The 20,321-nt window shown below is 45.5% G+C and overlaps 2 protein-coding genes across 3 annotated transcripts in view; one reads left to right on the forward strand and one right to left on the reverse strand.

The window, feature by feature from the left end:
• Window positions 1-2,334: 2,334 nt before the first annotated feature.
• LOC145403338 (uncharacterized) lies at window positions 2,335-2,685 on the reverse strand. Its single transcript, XM_080275129.1, has one exon. The coding sequence runs from the start codon at window positions 2,683-2,685 to the stop codon at window positions 2,335-2,337; it is 351 nt and encodes a 116-aa protein (XP_080131255.1).
• A 3,293-nt stretch (window positions 2,686-5,978) lies between these two features.
• The window catches only part of LOC145403189 (protein ZNRD2-like), a 64,508-nt gene continuing 50,165 nt past the window's right edge, over window positions 5,979-20,321 (forward strand). For both annotated transcript variants that reach the window (XM_080275002.1, XM_080275003.1), the window contains exon 1: window positions 5,979-6,223. In XM_080275002.1, coding sequence (XP_080131128.1) covers window positions 6,128-6,223 — 96 coding nt within the window. In that variant the 5' untranslated portion in view covers window positions 5,979-6,127. The remainder of the gene's footprint in view (window positions 6,224-20,321) is intronic.

Genomic DNA, 20,321 nt, shown 5'->3' on the forward strand with positions numbered 1-20,321 from the left:
GTGGAAGGGGGAGTGCATGAGGGAGAGGAGTGAGAGGGCATGAGGAAACAGGCGTATGAGTCAGGTGTGTGGTCGGGGATGGGGGGTGGTGGTGTGGCATGCTGGGTGGGGGAGTGAGTGTGGTGTGGTTGGAAGGTGGCGGGTGTGGAGCAGAAAAGCCGCAAGTGGCAGTTGTGGTAGGTATGCAGGGTGTCGCGGTACAGGATAGTTACTTGGTAGGGGTTGGGGACATTGATAACTGTATACTATGAACCGTGGTGAGAGCTTGCTCGGGACCGGTAGATGGGCTACCATAAATGAGTTCCCCGGCTTGTAGGGACTGGAGGGGGCGATGTCAGGTTGAAGTTCTTGGTGTTTTTGTAGGAGATGCAGTCGGCTTTTGAGGTGGTGAAAGGAGTCAAACGTGGGGGACGTGGAAGGAGAGGGTTTGTAGGTGGTGTCAGAGGGGTAGGAGTAGGGGGGTTTCACTGAACACTCGTTCGTGAGGAGTAACACCGTCTTCTTGGGGGCAGGCGTTCATCCCCCACTGTGCAATTTTTACGTGTGCTAGCTAGTCCTCGTTTCTCATTTTTTCTATCCTGGCCCACACCTGGTTGAGGAGGGTGCGGTGGCTTCTCTCGCATATCTCGTTCCCATGGGGCCAGTAGGGAGGAGCGGGAGAGCTGGTATCTGAAGATGGTGGCAAGTTCCTTGCATATTTTGGTGGTATATTCTGGAGTGTTGCCTGAGTGAAGGGCTTGGGGAATGATGAAGTAGGGGAAGACATGGCAGACGAGGGCATCGGCCATGGCCATAGCGTGGTGTTCTTTGGCCAGGCACACGATCAGGAATTTTGAATACGTGTCCACGAAGGTAATGATGTATTTGTATCCAGCTTTAGGTGGTAGGGGGCCGACTATGTCTACAGACAGTAGTTGCCATGGTTTCTGGGCGATGATGTTTCCCGAAGGGCCAGGTGTTCGTGTGATATCCTTGCCTTGTATGCAGGCCCGGCAGCCCTGAATGACTTGTTTGGCCAGGATGGAGGGGCCGGGTGTCCGGTACATGTCATTAAATACCTGTAGTAGTTTCTTGGTGTTGAGATGAATGCTGTTTTTGGAGTGTAAGTGGGTCATTATGTCAAGGGTGGGGTCAGAGTCGAGCACTATGTGTCCGAACCCTATGGGTGAACAGGTGGTCACTGTACTGGTGGAGCTTAGAAAATACTTTGGGTCATATCCAGTTGGAGTGATACCTGTTTCACCACTGATGTAGGAGGCTGGTGGCAGCACTGATGGAGTTGATGGGCAGTTGGGACAAGGTGTCGGTGTTTGTGTGTAATTTGCCGGGCCAGTATGCAATCTCGAAGTCGAACTCTTCGAGAGTTTCTCTCCACCTGATAAGCTGGGAGTTCAGGGTCTTGGACTGGCGTAGCTATTGCAGGGGTTGATGGTCAGTTATGATGGTGACGTGAGTGCTGGAGAGGTAGGCTCAGAGGTCCTCCAATGCTCATATGATGCCTAGGCATTCTCATTTGGTGGCAGCATAGTTTTTCTCTGCCTGGTTGAGCGTACAACTGGCACAGATAATTATTTGCTCTCACCCCTCTTGGACCTGGCCAAGGACAGTGCTGATCGCTACTAGAGATACGTCAGTGTGTAGGTGAAAGGGCAGGATGTAGTTGGGGAATGCGACAATCTGAGTGGTGATGATCTTGATCTTGAGGATGTGAAACACTGTAATGAGATCGTCTATCCAGGTGAAAGGTTTGCCCTTTTCGTCATGTCGTGGAGGGGTTTCGTGATGTTTGCGAACCCTTTCACGAAGTGCCGGTAGTAGGATGTGAGCTCAATAAACGCGCAGACTTCGTGGACATCTCGTGGCAGGGGGAGGTCTACAATAGCACGCAGTTTGTCAGGGTTGGGTGCTATACCTTTCGAAGAGATGATGTGTCCTAGGAAGGAGATGGACTGTTCAGCCAGGACGCATTTTGATGGCCTGAGCTTAAGTCTGGCCTATCAAATGCGAAGGACGACTTACCTGAGGCGCTAGAGGTGGTCGGCCCATATATGGCTGAAAATGATGACATCATCCAGGTACACCAGGCAGATTTCCCAGGTGAGGCAACTGAGAACTGGCTCCATTAGCCAGGAAAATGTAGTAGGGGTGTTGCAAAGTCCAAAGGGGAGGACGTTGAATTCATAGTGCGTCCTGTTGCTGGTCGAGAAAGCTGTTTTCCCCCTGTCCTCCAGGTGTCTATATCCTGACTGGAGATCCAAGGTGGAAAACCAGGACGCTCCATAAAGGGAGTCGAGGGAGTCGTGTATCGTGGGTAGGAGAGTGGCATCTTTTTAGTCATTGGTAATCCACCCAGAAGCGCATGGTGCCGTCCTTCTTTTTACCTTGGATGACTGGAGAGGACCAAGGGCTGGTGGATGGAGATATGACACCGGCATCGAACATTTCCTGGACCTGCAGGTCTTTCTCGGCCTGTTGCTTGGGGTTTTTCCTCAGTGATGGTTCATGAATGAGTGGTCCTGTGGTGTGGATTTCGTGCGCCAGGTATTTGGTGTGGCCGATATCTGTTGGACCTGACAAGAAGAGGTCTCGGAGGTCCAGGAGGAGGCGTCGGAGGCTGTCAGCCTGGTGTGGTGAGAGGTGTTCTGGCAGGAAAGAGGGGTGTGTGCATGGTTCAGCTTCTTCCATTTCACTGACCACTAATCCTCTGGGGAGGGTGAGGGGTGGTGGTGATGTTGGCGATGCGTACCGCCCCAAGGTGGGGGGGGGGTCAGCAGACAGGAGGAGATGGTTCCAGAAGGCAGGTTAGGAAAGAATAGGATGGAGGTTCTGGTGGGCCTGTTCAGGTGAAGCCAGGCCTCGTGCTCAGGGAGAATAGTAAGGGAGGAGGCAATGGTAGCGGGGAAAATGGTGTGTGGAGGAGAGGAAAGGGTAGGGGGATAGGAGACAAGGCAGAAGACATGGTGGGGGGGACAGGGCGAGGGAGAAGGTGAAGGAGTGGATGTGCAGAGAGGCTGGGAGGGGGGTCTGGAGGCTTCTGGAAGTGGAGACGTCACTTGTGTCAGTCGATGTTGGTATGTAACTTCTGCAGGAGGTCCAGCCCTAAATAGCCATCGCAGGCACGGCAGATCGAGTCAAAAATGATGAACTTGTGCTGGGTTGATACTTTCTGGTGGGTATCGGCATGCAGGGCCCAGGTTTCCCCACGTATCAGCAGAGGCCATCTCCCGCATCTACGAGGTGAGCTCAAGTGGGGAAAAGCAGGCCAAATGCTGAGGCGTGGCGGGAGTAGAAGTGATTGCAGAGGCAGGATCTGGCCACTCCCGAGTCGACCAGTAGCCTCGCTTTTACCCCATTTAGTTTCATGTTGTCGTAGACTGGGGGGTGATATTTTTGTGAGGTGGCCCCCCCGAGGGGAGGTGCGGGAGCTGTCCTAAAAAATCCAGCTGTTGTGGGGCGTCTTCTTCTTCAGGCTCCACTTCCCTGGGACTGGCGTAGTCGGATGGTGGTGCATCATCCTCATTGCACTCGTCATCTAAGAAGGAGACTTTGCAGTGCCCTTGGGTGGTTGGTCTGCGCCAGGCAGGTTTAAGCTGTTCACGTATGTCATGATTAGGGCATCGGAGACTACAGACGGAGAATTCCCATGGGTTGATAGAAATGAGGTTAGAATTCTCCTTACGGGCGAGGTATCTTTTGATAGGGAGTGCCCTGGGTATAGTGGGTGTTGTTGTGTGTGTGAGAGGCGTCCGTGGTTTGGGGTGTGGTGCCCTCTGTGTTGAGATTTGCTTACTGCACTGATGTGTTGTGGGGTGGTGCAAGCAGCTAGAAGGCGTCTAACTAGCTGGACGTCTTTGTCGAGGTCTCCCGTTGGGTCATAGATTGTGAAATATTCCCTTAAGGCGCTGGGAAAGATCCTCAACAGGGTATTGAAGATGTGTTGTTCCCAGGTGGCCGTGTTGGTCTCTGGGTAAGCGACGGTGACAAGTTGCCTGGCCTGGATGAGTGTGTCATCCAGATTGCTGTCGTAGGTGAAGGTGTCGAGCTGATATAAGGCGACGACTTTCTCTAGGGATGGTATAACTGCTTGGATTATGATTTGCATGAACTGCACCCATGCCAGCCCTGGGACGATCTTCGTGGCGATGCTTGACACCGCTTTTCCCAAATGTGGTAGAGTGACTGCTGTTTTCTCCCTGTCATAGTCGAATTCAGTGTCCAATAGTGGTTTGATCAAGCACATGTATGTGTCTATGTCGCATTGTTCAGGGTCGAATTTTGGCAATTGTACGTAGCCTACGGTTTGGGTGCCATTTTGTTAGCCTTGCCATTTCATTCCTAGTTGCTCTCTGACCGGATCAAGAACTACCGCTAGCCACCAGTGTTATGCTACTAGTTCAGAGCTCAACTCCTTGCTCTATGTGCACAAGTGACTAGTCTGGGGTTCCCTTCAAGACCGGATCTAGAGCAAGCAACTAGAGGAACAGGGCATAAAAACTCAGGTCAGCCAACCTTACACATATATTACCACAAAGATATACAATGCTGGACACAATAGATGCAATACAATGTACAAATTAAATACACTATCCGAGACACAGAGGACCCGCATTGGGCTATCAGTGACTGGGCAGCTGCAGCTGTCGTCCAGGTGTGGGAGGGGTCCCATCTGGCATGCTCTCTCACAGGAGACATGGGACTGGGTCATCCGAAGTGTACTGCTGGGTGGTGTAGAGGGAGGCCTTTCCCTGGTGGGGCCTCGGTGGGTAGGCAGGCCCTCAGGACTGGGGCTGAACAGGGCAAGTTGGCACACTTCCCTGTGCCTGTTCCTGGAGGAGAACTGCTCGTCGGTGGGGCTGGGGAGGTCTCAGCCAGGAGTCCTATGGGGATGCCCCTGGGAGGCTGGGGCTGCAGCCTCTCTCGGGTCAAGTGGCCATCAGGGGCTACCTGCGGCATCTATTCCTCCAGGAGTCCGACAGTGAGGGGCGATGTAGGGGCGCTGGCTGCAGTGTGTATATCCCCAGACTCACTACAGGGCCACTCCAGATCCTCTCCTGCTGCAACACCGCTGGGGGCTAGCTCTGTGGGGAGAGCGAGAGGGGTGTCCCACTCGGCTTCTAGAGGGGTGAGGCAAGCAAGAGACATTGCCCCTGAGGGGCGTCACCAGGGTAGTGGATGAGGGAAGGACGGTGGCTATTCCCTCCCTGATGGGCACAGGGGACACTGCCGCAGTTCCACTGGACCCTGGGACAGCAGGTAAGAGAAGGACAGTGGCCGTTCTCTCCCTGGAGAGGATGGTGGCCGTCGCCGTGGTCCTGCTCCCTGTAGAGGCGGCAGATGAGGAATGGACGTGGACGTTCCCTCCCTGACGGGCACAGGGGCGCCGCTCTGGTTCTGCTTGTGCCTGTGGGGGCGGCAGATGAGAGAAGGATGTGACCGTTCTCTCCCTGGCGAGGACGGTGGCCATCGCCGCAGTTCTGCCTTGTCCTGGGACAGCAGGTGAGAGAAGGACGGTGGTCGTTCTCTCCCCGGCGAGGACTGTGGCCGTCGCCGCGGTTCTGCACCCAGCGGAGGCTGCCGGTGAGGAAAGGGCCGTGGCCGTTCCCTCCCGGCTGGGTGGCGTACTTCCCGCGGGCTCCGTTGAGGGGAAGAGAGGTGTTTGGTGACAGGGGACGTATGCCCGTTTGGATCGGGCTCTTTCCGCGCCTCCCTGTGGTCTCCCCTTGTGCTGGTCTTCCCGGGGCTGGCATTTCACCTGAAATTGCTATTTAATATTGCATGGTCGCTTGCCGAAAGCAGAGTGATAAAGTGTGTTTGTGTGTCAAATTTGTAAATGTACCAGTCAATATAAATTTGTTAAGGTCCATGGTTAGACCTGTCTTGGACCGCTTCATGTCATCCTGTGCGCTGGAAACTTCGGCGATATGCATTTTATTTTTATTTCCTAACTCTCAGGTATTTTTATACGTGACACACACGCACACACACACAGTGAAACAGCATACGTGCTCGTAAATACAACTTCAAAATCTATGGGGAAATGGTAGAGATGATTTCGTATTTGGAAACAAAACCCTTTTTGTATATTCTACAAGCAGTGAAATAATAATGTTATTAATTAGACAAATGAATGTCAACACCAATCGGATTTTTGTTGTGGACGCTGTTGATGCTGAGCTGCAGAAAGCACACGAGCCTGACCACGATACATAGGATTGTTTGTACGGTAAGTTTACAATACCGGTAATCAATGGTTCCCGTGCGTTATGAAATTTTAGCCCTGAACTAAAAATTATTATTATTTTTTTCAGAGTCAGTACTTGTCTCGATGCCTGGCTGAGGTTCCATGCAGCACTGTTCATAGTTCTAAAGTCGAAATTCTTGGATTTTTTCCGTCTGCACGGTTCGTTGCCAGCCAGAGGTTCCATGTAGCTCCGATTATATGTTACCGGCAAAATGGGAAACCCGTCATTGTATAGAATGCCAAAAACTTGAAGACAGGATATAAAATAAAATCATCTGTACACATACCCAAGGTATTCTGTACACTGAATTTGTTTTTGGCAATGTGTAAAACGACCAAACTGCAGCAAACAGGCTATCTGTGGAATCAGTCATTTCATTTACTTTAGGTTTAAGCAGCAGTTAGGTTAGGCTGAGAACTTTGCATTCTTTAACCTGGGCCAGTTTTTGGTAGTTCACATCACTCAATCCAGGAACTCTGGATCACAACCACACAACCACGTTGTAGACCATGTTATTTTAAATCTGTTCCACTAGAAACGTTTTCAGAAATGTATATTTAACGTAACAGTCCTATACAGTATTTAATTCCCCTATCTCCATCGACATCTGCCACTAGCCGGCCATATTTGTCATTCCTAATGCACACTTTTTCAAATTGAGAGCTGGCTGTCAAATGCAAGTGAAGTTAGGTTGGATTAGGCTTGGTTTGGTTAGGGTAGGCTTGGCTAAATCATTAACTTTCCCATTGTTTTGACACGAGATACACTGATGTGTCCAGTCAGGGCGATGGTTGGTAAACAAGTCATAGAGACTTGGTAAACATTGCTGCGGGCAACCTGGCCACTTCCTTAAATACCTAAAAATAGGTATATTTTGCCTTGGGTTGGCCTAATTTCCAAATTGACTGATTTCCAAATAAATTTAAGCTCAAATTTATTCAGATCACACTAAAATTGACCAGAAAAAATATATTTTGTTTCAAAATAGTGGTGACCCACCAAAAATTGACCCTGACCTGACCTAACCAAACTTAAATTTAGCTAACATAGATTATCCCAATCTATCCCCCTGTTGTCTGTTATACCTTGCCAAAAAATGCTAAACATTCTACCCTAGAGTACCTAGGCATGGTCTGTAAATTCCTGGGTAAAGTATGTTGGGTTAGAATGAAATAGCTTATTTTGCACTTTGTCATAAAATGCTAGACATTCTATAAAATACCAAGGCATTCTATACAATACCTTAGTTTCTCATAATGCCAGTAACATATAGATGATTCTCCCCTCTGGTGCCAGTACAGTGGGAAGTATGAGCCTTTTGTAGTAAAATGTTATTTATGAACAGCAATAAACTGTACTGCATAGTCCTTGTTGATGCAGTTAGCTTAGGCCTCGTGAGGAAATACAGTAAACGCTTGATAGAACAGACTAATTGGGGGGAGGGGTGGGTCATTATATCCGAAAGTTTGCTATATCTGATGGTCGTTATTAACCGAATAATTACCGACCCAAGGTCACTATATCTGTAGAGTCGTTCGGTCCTTCGTGCACAACCACAACTTACTCTGTGAAGTTTCACAAGGAGAATTCAGGTGGTTTATGTAGTTATACAGCACATGTACAGTAAATACCATCCTGTATGAAGTTTTACATATAGATACAATGCCTATAATGTAGTACTGTTACAGTACGGTACACTTACCATGTCAGGAAGTGCCAAGCAGTGATGCTGTAGTCACCACAATAATAGGTGGGAGGCAGGGGGGGATTTCTCAAGAGGTTTGATGCTGGCACCACACAGTATATACCCAGAACATCTGTACACCAGATTACATGACACTGTACACATCAGAAATTTTTGTGCTGTATCACGAGGGCACTACCGTATACTTAATTTAACACTTAAAAATACAAACTGAACTCTCCAGAACAATATTTACACTTCAGTATAGTACTATATACACTTTACATGACAGTTTATTCACTCATTTATCACCAGATTCAGCAAATATCATTTCTGGTGGCTCTGGTGTCACTTGTGTCAGCGAGGAAGGTGTGCTGGTGCCAGAAGCCAAACTGGGGAGGCTCACAGAGGATGTCGAAGCAACAGACACACTCGAGGTCTCTGACACAGTACCTTTTGTTTCTTTTTGCTTGGAGGCAAGGCGATAGGCTTAAAGAAGTCTGAAATTTTCTGTTGGACTTGCCTGGCCTGGTTTCTTCTCATAAGGTCCAGCCTAATCCACCTGAGAAGTTCATAATTCTCTCCCAGAAAGCCACCAATGTCCTCTGCGATGGCCAAGTGTCTGTTGCATCGATGGCAACAGAGAGGGATGGCCCATGTGGCCTCTGCTCTTCCTCCTACGCAGGTGGTTCAGACATGGTTCAGTTCCTGTACTATTTCCTCCTTTGTCTGGTGGTGGTAACAGTACATTATAGGCAGACCACCTTCCTTGTCCAGCCATTTTTCCACCTCTTCTGCAGGGATGGAGCCTTGTCCAGCTGCGCCAACATTTCAGCTGCCTTTGGTGGCTCAAACCCCTCAAAATCTGGCTTCTGGACTGGAGTCTTGGGGTTTTTTTAGGAGGTTACACCATGCATTGCGGAGAGTAGTAACTGGCACTTTCCTCCAAGCCTCTACCCAGTTCAGAATTGTGTCTTTGATGTTATATTTCTTAAAACTGTCTAGTGTCTTCTTCCCCCTGGTGTCCACATACCCCTCCTCCTCCATCCCATCCTCTGTCACAACTTAGCACTGGTCCAGGTAAATATACTGTACCGATATTGCCTTTTTGTACTTTCTGTCATCCCCTGGTCCATGGGCCGAAGTAAGGCAGTCATGTTAGGAGGTAAAAATATTACCCCTATTTTTCCATCCTTGATACACAATTTCACAATGGAAGAGTGGGCTGGAAGTTGTTAAGGAGGAGCACAGCCCTAACATCCTACTGATGCCAAACAAGGCCTCATGCTGCTGAACAGTGGGGTCATAACTGTGATGAAACCAGTCGGTTATAATCTACTGGGTAATCAGGCAGAAGGGTTGTTGTGGTATCCTGTAGGAAGCTTCTCCGTAATATCTTTCAGAGACCTTGGCTTCCTACTCTTACCCACAACAACTGGTTTCAGGCAGTGGGATCCGTCAGCGTTTGCGCACGCCAGCACCGATATGCAGTCCTTTGCACTCTTCCTCCCCGGAGTGCTGCTTATTGTCTTGGAGGCCTGCGTATTTTGGGGGAGTGGCTTCCAAAAATGACCAGTTTCGTCAGCATTGTAGATTTGGAAGTCGTGGAGGCCCTCCTCCTCCTTCAGCTGATGCAAGTGGTTTATGAAGGGGTCTGCCGCATCGGCATCAACGCTGAAAAGCTTGCCTGTTATTGCCTTATTCACAATGCTGTGATTCCACCTAAAGTGCCACAGCCAGCCATCACTGCATTTGAAACTGTGGTGGCCTGGGTGACCAGCAAGCCTCTGCGCTGCATGTTGAATGTCGACACCATGAACAGGAACACCCTCTGCTCTCTCCTGCGTGTACCACTTGTACACTGCCTCATAAGATTTTCCATGGGAGGTCATCGCTTGCGGTACAGTTCCTTCCCGTTCTTGCTGGCCTCCACTGCTTTTATGGCCTCCTTCACCTTCTCCTTTCCCTTGATGAGGTCATGGACTGTTGTTTTCTTGAGGTCGTACTTATTCTGCAGTTGACTTCGTGTAGCCCCTTCATCAAACTCCTGAATAATTTTAAACTTCTTAGTCAGGGAGAGAATCTTTCTCTTCCCCGTGCTTGAGGATGTAGGGGTAGTTCATTTTGAGCCCATTCTTGCGGTTGGTCAGAAGTGTTGGTACTGTAGGTCACATGTGGTACGAGAGGTCATGCACGTGATGGAGGTAAGGCGGGAGAGAACCAGACGAAGCGAATACTACTCACAGACTGAAAAAAAACCAGTGCGGAAAGGGGTGAGGCATGTGGGTGCTCCCTCAATGGTGAGTCATGGGATCCAGCTGCTGTGTGAACTTCCACCGCATACACTGACCAAAGGTTGCTATATCCGGCAGAAGTTCGCTCAGAGAATTGTGGGTCACAAACTTCCATTACATACACCAACCAACAGTCGTTATATCCGGTGAAAGTTCGCTTTGGAAATGGTGGGTCATTATATCCGAAGTTCTCTATTCAAGGGTTCGTTATATTGAGGGTTTACTGTATGAACTATTATATATATTGAAGAAGTGCCTGTATTGACACAGTTTATAGTCTTTGGGTCAACCCTAATCATACGGTACCTAACTTAACCTAGGCAGGTGTTTAATGTAGGTAATGTAATGATACCTTACCAAATCCAATTTAACCTGATGTGGCCTAACCAAAGCTAGCATTGTATGTGTATGGTTTAGTTTAATCAGCAGAAAGTTCTTATAAGTTAATTTCTAACTTGCATAGTTTGCTTTGCACATTTTTCAGTTGGTTTTATGAGAAATTATTGTTTCGTCTTGATACTGTCTCTTGTTTTTGTCCAAGTTTTGTTTTCCTATTAAGTGGTGTTTCTTGAGTGTACTGGCACATTCAGAGCTACTCAACTGTGCCAAAATTCATTTAAGTTTCCATTTCATTTTGTTTGGTTAGGTTATGGGTAAGTAAAGCAAGCTAGTTTAGACTGGGTAAGGTGGTTTGGTTAAGTTAGGTTATTTTTGGTTAGATTTGATATTACTGTATTGTTTTGCTACATCAGACAGTTTGGGTTAGGTATGCTTAGGTTATGAATATGTAAGGTTAGAGTAGTGATAATAAAATCAGCCAGATCTTTCAGAGCAAGTGGTCAAATTTTGTCTGAACCAAATTGCTCAGAATGGGGCCAAACTTCATTTTTGAATATTATTGTGGAAAAAAAATTTGTGTTAAAAAAAATAGAGTAAATCTTCTTTATTAACACAGTATATAACACAGTAAGCTTTTCTTTCCTTTACAGGTGGCTTTACATTAAGTGACAAGCCAAATGGTTTCCTGCAAGCCAAGAAACCATTTACAACGCTGGGTGGTAACCATATAACCGAACCATACATGCTCCCTACGTGTCAGCAAATGGGTTGGTGGAGGGTTAGTGCCCCTCCTCGTAAAATAAATAACTCAGAGTAAAATGGTCACGCTTTACGGGATTGTGGTTTCTGGCAATAGTTAGATAGATAATTCATGGAAAATTAAGTTTTGTAATTGTATCAATTCAGTATCTTCATACTTACTCTAAGAAAAAAATATTACTGTGCATTATTGCCAACCAGATAATTATAATAAATTACTTAGCTGTACAGCAGCACCTTGAAAATTAGGGCCCAATCCTTTCTGAGTAACAAGGCTTCCTTAAAATATTCGTACTTATACTACTGAAGAAATTCATAAATGATATGTACTCATAATTTACCATGGTGAAACAGATACAATATATATATATATATATATATATATTTCAGCAGAATAAAACCAGTATCAGCACCAGGCAAATAATAAATTGTATTTATGCATAAATTGCCACATATGGAAAAAGACAAATTAAAGGTACCGTATATTAGAGTGTATGTGAGTGAGGTGGAGGGGGGAAGAGGGAAGGGGAGGCCGAGGATGAGATGGAGGGATGGGGTGGAGAGGTATATGAGAGAGGGGGGTGTGAGTTGGGAGCAGGGCAGTGAAATGGCTGGGGCCAGGACGATGTGGAGGCGATTTGTTTGTGGCCACCCGAAACTGGATTGAGGCGTCTGGCAACAGATAGATAGATAGAAAAAATAAAATAATAAATAATTTGGTTTTATGCCAAGTATCCCCGAAGGGCTAAGGCGTTGCCCCTGGGCAGAGGTCTTTGGACTGGAACGTGTAGCATTTTATGACCGGATGCCCTTCCTGATGTCTACCAATGACCCTTGGGTGGATTCGATCCTCCGACCCTTCGGTCAGAGTGGAGCGCTCTAACGCACTGAGCCATATATATATATAGATATATATATATATATATATATATATATGTATGCACATTTATATATATATATGTATAACGCTGGGTCTGGTTAGTACTTGGATGGGTGACCGCCTGGGAACACCAGATGCTGTTGGCATCCCTACGTGTCAAGTGGGGTTGGTGGAGGATTAGTGCCCCTCCCTGTAAAACAATTAACTCTAAGCCCTTGGCCACCCCATCTGGGATACATGGCGTCTGGCAATGATGATGATGATGATATTTCTAACCTTCACTAATCTACAAGCACATTTTATAAGTATTCACAATCCTCCTCCTCTGTATCATCAGATTTATTACAACATTACACAAATGAGCTATAAACAGTTTCAGCATTTGTACAGATTGCGTGAAATCCTTACAGCATAGCCCCCTAAACTGGAAGTGACGTCAGATGCATATGATTTCATGAAGTATTTTGTTCTCATCCTGTTCCTCTGTTTTGTCTTTGCTGCAGCGACATGAGCAAATATTCTTTCAACAGTAGCATTGCTTACTGGTGATACTAAACATGACAGGGAGTACTTTGCTATATCTTGGAACGAGTATTCACCAAGTCCATTGCTGTAAGATCTCAGTTCAACCCAAAATTGGAGTGAATCATTTGGAATTTTACAGTTAAAAACACTTTCTTCACATCAGTTTATAAGTAACATATTTCTGTATTGCTGCTGAATTGGTCATGGGAAACTTTCATTTCAGAAAAAATGTTTTATAGTTCAGAAAAACAAAAAAAGGACCAAAAAATGGGCCAAATACACAAAAGGGCCAAACTGATTTTCTTTGGGCCAAACAGAGTAAAACAGGGCCAGATTTCAGGAGTCTGCCCCCAAAAGGGCCAACCTGGAAACCCTGAATAAAATTCAGGAGATTTGAGTCGGTTTTAGAAAGTCTTCATATGCTTGAAAAACAAACATAAGTGAATTAGAATGAACATTGATAAAAAGGAACAGGGAAAACAAAATCACCAGTAAACAGTCATTTACCACCTTAAAAAAAGATTGGAAAAATATAGAAAATAACTAGGGAGAAGAGGGAGTGAATTGGTAAGATATTTCTGATGTTTAAACTAAATTGTACATTTAACCAGTGGTGGTCAGTGCAAACGAAAAAGGACCTTGTGCAAGCACAGTGGGCAATCCACAGTTCACTACCTTGCGCAAGCACAAGTGCGCAATCTGACTGTTATTTAGCTTGCGCAGTGTCGCAAAGTGCTGTCCATGGTGACTAAAATTTTTATGGTAAGCATTAGGGGGCAAACTACAGTGGTATCTTGTGTTTAGTGTGTTTCAAGTTAGCGATTTTCACGTTTAGCGTTAGGTTAGAAAAAGTACCAATCCCGCACGTTTAGCGATTGTCTTACACGTTTAACGATGTAGGGTGTGAAATGCCTTGCCTGTCCGCCACCAGACCGCCTTTGTGATCATTGTTGTGAGCATTTGGCAACCTTGGGTGCTTTTTTGCTCTAACAGTGCCGAGCATTTGGCGTTTTTCACTGTTGAATAGATATATAATCATACAGTACTGTATCTGTATAATGTATTGCTAATACTCTCTGTTTCATTTTCAGCACTTAAAGTAGGAAATCAGGGGTCAAAGGGTGACTAGGAGGATGGGTGCAGACTAATTGATATTTTTACCATATTAAGTACACTTCACATTTAGCAGTTTTGCATTTAGCGATGGTTTTGCCAGACTAATTAATTAGCTTAATGCGAGGGACCATTGTAATCGGTTAGGTTAGAATGCAGTAGCTATGCACACTGTCCAGTTGGTGAGGTTGTATGTAAACACACTGTCTTGGGTGTCTTAAGGCAGACATATTTGTAATAATCTATCTTTAAATATATTTTTTACAAAAAATATGAGGCTCCTAGAACCTAACCCCCCCATTTTACATGTAAATATATGCCACGTTTTAGTGCAAAATTAATTTTGCACAAGGTTCTGTATAACCTATCTCATGTTGTATGAAGACTCTACTGTTTAATGTTAAACACCATGAAAATAGTGCATAAACAACAAAAATTCTCAAATTCCCTACCTATATGTACGGTACCCCTTCTAATTTTGGCAGTGTTCTTTGGTCCTTCAGTTCTTTAGACATCAAAACACACATGGGTATATCCAGTATACAGTAATTCTAGACACTAAGATAACAATGCGTAAACAACAGAAATCCACAAATAAATAAATGAAGATAAAGGTTGCAAAAAGAATTTTGATAAAGTACAGTACAGTCAGTCCTCCCCTAACTTGGGTATTTGCTTCCGCACCAACATCGCGTTAGGCAAATGTCGCATTACAGGGACTCTTGAAAACTCCTATTTCCTTCTGTGCCCCTGCCCAAACTCCACTTTTCCATCCTTGTGGGGCAGTTTTTTGGTACTCCCCAATTTATACCTCCTAAAAGTATTAAAATGGTTATAAAAAATACATTTGGTCAATAGGACTTTTTTATTTATTGTACAGTACCTTATGTGAGGAAAAGAACACACGTCGCTGGAGATGAGGTAGAGGGGGAGAACACACAACAAAATCCTTCTAAGTCTATTTTACTAGCAATGCACCTAACATCACTTTGTAGGTCCTTCATAGCTTCTTCATCCTGCTGTCACTGGATATTGTCTTGTTGTAGACCAGCGGCAGCTTCTCTGGCGAAGTAATGAGTGATCAGTGACTGTTTACGGCGGTTTACTCGGTCGGTGTGCATACGATTATAGACGCTGACTTCATCAACAATCTGCTTAATCACATCATTACCTATTGCAGGGGAATGGTTGCTGTCAAAGATGAACTCCTTGAGAGACTCAGCTCTACTTAGGATTTGACTTAACACCTCACTGCTGGGTTCACCTTCTGGTCTGGCCTCCCTCTCCTCTTCATCACTGTCTTGTTGCTCAGCTTCCTGTATAATCCACTCATCTTAAGTGTCACTGGTGTCCCTGGCAATCTCCATCATCTCCTCCACCGTCACCTCACCACAACTGGTCACAGAGCACGCGACAGACACTGTTGCTGAGGCTGAAACGGCAGCCACCTGAACATTCATTTTTTGTTGTGCAGAGTTGTGGAGCTACACGGCACCAAGCATGGTTTATTGTGCCTGTGTTCACTTCTCTCCAGGCTGCCAGGAGGTTGTTCACAGCATGTTGTTTGTTGTAGGGCTTCCAAAATTTGCTCACATTCACAACCTCCTCAGAGATGACTTCATTCTGGGCAGTGGTGGCTGCGGCAGCAGTGGTGGTGGTGGTCGCCTCCGCGTCACTCTGTTCCTCCTCTTCCTCCTCCTCTGGAAGTTCTTCTTGCATGTCTGTAGTAGTAAGCAACTACCTGTACACTAGCTGTTGATAGAAAAACTTCACATTGGCAATCACATCCTGGTCGAAGGGCTGGAGAAATGACATGGTGTTAGGTGGCAGAAACTCCACCCAAACATTCTTGTGTCTGCCAGTGAGGAAGTGTGAATGTGCAGGGGAATTGTTCATCAGCAGGATGACCTTAAAAGGCAGGCCTTCCTGCCTACAGTGGCATCTTTCATCAGGTACTAAGCAGTTGTCTATCTAATATGCAACAATGTGACTTGTCATCCATGCCTGCCTTGACTGCCTCCAATAAATCCTTGAGTCGTCCATGTTCTGTAAGTGGGAAAGGCATGTGGTTGTCCAGTGTGGTGGATGACCAGTGGCCTCATTTTGCAACTTCTTGTAGCGTTGCAACAAAACAAAACTGTTTCCTTGCTCTTGTCGGCCTTCCATCCATTTGCTTATGCTGTTGTCTTGGAAATGTAGGTTGATGTTGGCATTTTCTTCCACTGAAGGCCGCTGTCGTTCATATTAAAAACTTTGCTTTGCTGTGTAACCCCCTTCTCGATGATATCCTTCAGGATATGTGGGTACTTCTCCGCTTGCATTTTGTCAGCAGTTGCCCGTTCTCCAGTCAGTTTAAGGTTCTTCAGCTTCTTCCGATGGACAAAAGATGACAGCCACCCAGTGGACGCCTTGAATGTTTGTTGAGATGGTTTTGTTGGTGGTTATTTCCTACATGCCACCTCGAAAAAGTGGGCGGCCGATGTCCTCAGATCCATGGCTGACACCGGCATGTGTTTCTTTCCTGCCACCAAATGTGTTCTTCTAGTGGACTTTTCATAATGATCACGGCCTTTGGAGTGATGAGGGACCTAGTATCTGCTTCGCCAGCACCAAAGTATGCAAGTATGTCAGCTTTGTTGGTGTAGATCTTGTGGATGCTGGACTTGTTGAGTTTATAGGAGCGTGCAACTACTGCCTTCGGTTCCCCGGTATCTATCAATCTGATAACCTCCATCTTCTCCATGAGGCCAAGGTGAATCCTCTTTCTTTTTGGACGCACGCCACTAGGTCCACGAGTTGCATTGGCGACCATACTGAGCAGGGAAAAATGTGACGTGGAGCTAATGCAGGCAGCGTGTTTCACTATACGAGGCAAGCTGAGAAGAATGGTGTGGGTAGGAGTGGGCCGAATGGGGAGTGGGGGAGGCAGGAGGGAGGTAGGGGGGTCCTGATTGGTTGGGTGGCTGGGAGAGCAAGAAAGGCAAAGTGTGACTGGTGGGTGATGACAGTATTGTGAGGCTGCACGACGCACACCGCGTCACAGCCTGCCCGGTTCAAATTACAACATTATGTTAACAGTGCCCCTGTTAAAATGTTTATTTCCATCTGCAAAATCGTGCCGCTTTAGGGCGCGTCCACACGTGCTGGCAACATGTAAACAACACAATAACGAACAAGATGCAAACATGCGGGCAACAGCAGCGTCCAGATCGTGTTGGCAACATCATGATGAAGTCTCAGCTGCCTCGTATGGACACACCTCATCACCTCTGCTGCCGGCAGGTTTGATGCTGCACTGTAACATGTTTGCATACATCTGTCCAAATACTGCTGCATGCTGCATATATATATCAAACATGTTGCCAGCTGTGTTGTCAACATACGTTCGAGTACACGTGTAGACGCGCCCTTGGAGCAGTATCGCATTACAGGAAACGCGTTAGGGGAGGACTGGTTGTACTTACCTCCCAGTGAACGGTGGACAGACATCGTAACCTGCTAGCCTCTAGTTGGTGTACAGTAATCCCGTGTGGTTTAGTGGCTAACGTAATTGTAATAAACGAACTGAAACTTCACAAATTAATCACTGGTCTGGCTGAGATTCGATCTTAGGCCCTCGCACTCTAGATGCCCACACGTTACCACTGAGCCAAACAGAGGATCCCCTTTTGCCTTTAGGCAGTGCAGGCTTTTATAGACCCCATTACATCACTCTTTTCTCCCCTTAGTGATTAATTTGGTGAGTTTCAAACACACGGTTGCGAAGCATCGGAGGCCACCACTGAGGACGCTGCAGACCACACTGAACAGCTCATCCCTGGGATGTAAGGACTAGGATGCTGTCAGCTAACCAGCAACATCATTGCCCTCCAAGCCTCACCTCATATCTCACACCGCCGCCCACCATTTTAATAACTGGACTGAAACTTAACAAATTAATCACACTGTCCTGGCTAGGATTAGATCTCAGGCACTCGCGCTTCAAACAAGCGCACGTTACCACTGAGCCAAAGAGAAGATCCCCCCTTTGCCTTCAGGCAACGCAGTCCTTTTTAGGCCTCATTAAATAATCACTAGTGGTGGCCATACCAATACCATAATACTGATACTCCTGATACTAACTGTTTATTTGCAAGTATTAATAGAGATGTCTAGGTATCAGTTAGTTTGAGTACTAAAGTAGATTTTTCAGTTAACTGAAAACATATTTTCAAAAGTACTATTTCATTGGAAAGTCATGATTTTAAGATTCGTTAGTGAACTGAATGGCAGTTTTGGTGTTCAGATTCCCCCAAAATACAGTAGTGGCCATTTACTGTACAGTAATTATTTCAACCCGGACTGAGCCTGATGAGTAATTTTATTAAATTTTTAGGTACCGTAGTTCAGACCGAAAAGGTATTAATTATGAAACTACAGTAAACCCTTCACAAGTCGAACCATATGGGGCTCTACCCTGGTTCGAATTACCGGTATGGAATTTTCTGTCTTAACGAATTTTCACCCCCGAAAATTGCTAAGACAATACTTATTACTTGTCCTTTCAACACTAAATTAAAGGAGCATATGTAAATAAATAGGTTATGATGAAAAAACAATTCAATGCATTTAATATACCTTTAATTGGTAGAAAATCATTCATAGAGGCAGTACAGACCTGTCGGCAGCTCTTGTTGGAAATGGATTTTCACCTCAAAATTGCAAAGACAGTACTTATTACTTGTCTTCTAATATACTATAGCAGTAGCCGTGTGTGTGTGTGTGTGTGTGTGTGTGTGTGTGTGTGTGTGTGTGTGTATTTTGGGCAGCTGAAACTACACATTCAAATCACACCAAAATTGGCACAGAAATCACAAAAAAAAAAATGATGTGAAAAAACTTGGTCCCATCACGATTGAAAAACTTTTATTATGTTTAATGAGCAGTTACATTTTGACCAAAAAAACGCCGCTCCTGGCGCCCGGCATAGGATCTCCGTAGAATTTTTTGCCCACAGGTACAACTAAAGTATTTCGGACTTGCGTTTGGACAACTTGGGTTCAATTCCCGAAGCTGCTAATAACACGATCAGTTGGTTAGCTGCAAAAAATCCAAGTGACAGCGTTACACTAGAACAGCACAAAAACGCAAGAGTCCTCCGCAGGAGCAAGAGCGAGGGGCCCAAAGGGCCCACAAGCACTTGTTTCAACACTAAAGTAAAGGAACATATACAGTGTATAATTGAATAAAGAAAGACAAAAAAAATAAAATTCAATGCACCTAATTTACATTTTGTTAGAGGTAGTACAGACCTGTCAGCAGCTTGTGTTGGAGACAGAGGTGGTGGAGTTCACAATTTAATGTACCGGTAACATTCTAAATAGCTTCCAGTATTTATTTCACTGAACATTAAGAATTAAACTTAAATGTAATCACTATAATAGACTGCAGTGTAACACTTGCAGTAATAATAATACTGAACTTTAATCATGATAACATAACACTAAGTCACACGCACACATTTTTTTTCATTTAGTCAAAGAACAGTTTTCATGAACACACACCCAGACACTATTCGGTGTCAGTGCCAACACTACTTGATGTGCTGGCTATCTGAAGAGCTGTAATCACTGCTGGAATCAAGAGGAGGGATAGGCCGACGCCATGGCATAGGCTTAAAATCATGAATCTTCACCAGCTTCTGCTGCAAATACTGGCGACGAATAACCAAGCCTCACAACTCCCTTACATGCGTATAAAAATTTTGTGCTTCTGCATCATCAACATAATCCAGCCAAGATATTGCAACATCCATTGCTTCACGAACTTGGGATAATTTGTATGGATTCTTGCGTCCAGCATCACTGTTCTCTTCCTCGTCGTCGTCATCGTCATCTTTCTTCCCAGCCACGGACTCAGCAATTTCTTCTGTTTGGTGATGATACCCAGGATCATCTGCCTTCATCTCAAGCCACTGGATGACATCATCTTCATTAATATTCTTCTCACCAACGTTTTGCATAACTTCAAGATAATCTGAGACTTCAAAGCCAGTGAAATCAGGCAAGCAGCCAACTGGCGGCCACATATCTGCCTGGCGCCACTTTTGTCCTCCTACCTCCGCATCTCAGCCTACTTACATACGTGGTGTCTGCCTGAGTACGGCTTACTGAAGATTCCGTATTCTAAAAGTTTGGCTTGTGAAAGGTTTACTGTACCTAGCTATCAACATCGATAATTGATACCACCGATACTGACCAATCAATACCATTCCTAAATTTAATCACTAGTATTGCCCATATCACTAGTCATGGCGCTTGACTCTAAGGTTGTTATTAGTGTACCCTGGCACAGTGCATCCGATTTCGTGTATAATATGAGACACGTGATTTGTGTATAATATGTTCGTGTATAATGATATTCATGTTTAACATATTCATGCATAATAATATGATTCTTGTATAATGTGATATGAAATTGGACGCCTTTTTAACTGGTAGGTTGCC

This window comes from Coenobita brevimanus, chromosome 60 (genome assembly GCF_032717465.1).
Source record: "Coenobita brevimanus isolate Jiangsu-jjx chromosome 60, ASM3271746v2, whole genome shotgun sequence".
Classification (NCBI taxonomy): Eukaryota; Metazoa; Arthropoda; class Malacostraca; order Decapoda; family Coenobitidae; genus Coenobita; species Coenobita brevimanus.

Excerpts from the sequence above, each read along its gene's own strand:
- LOC145403338 (XM_080275129.1), bottom strand. The coding sequence starts at position 2,685 with ATGGAAGAAGCTGAACCATGCACACACCCCTCTTTCCTGCCAGAACAC.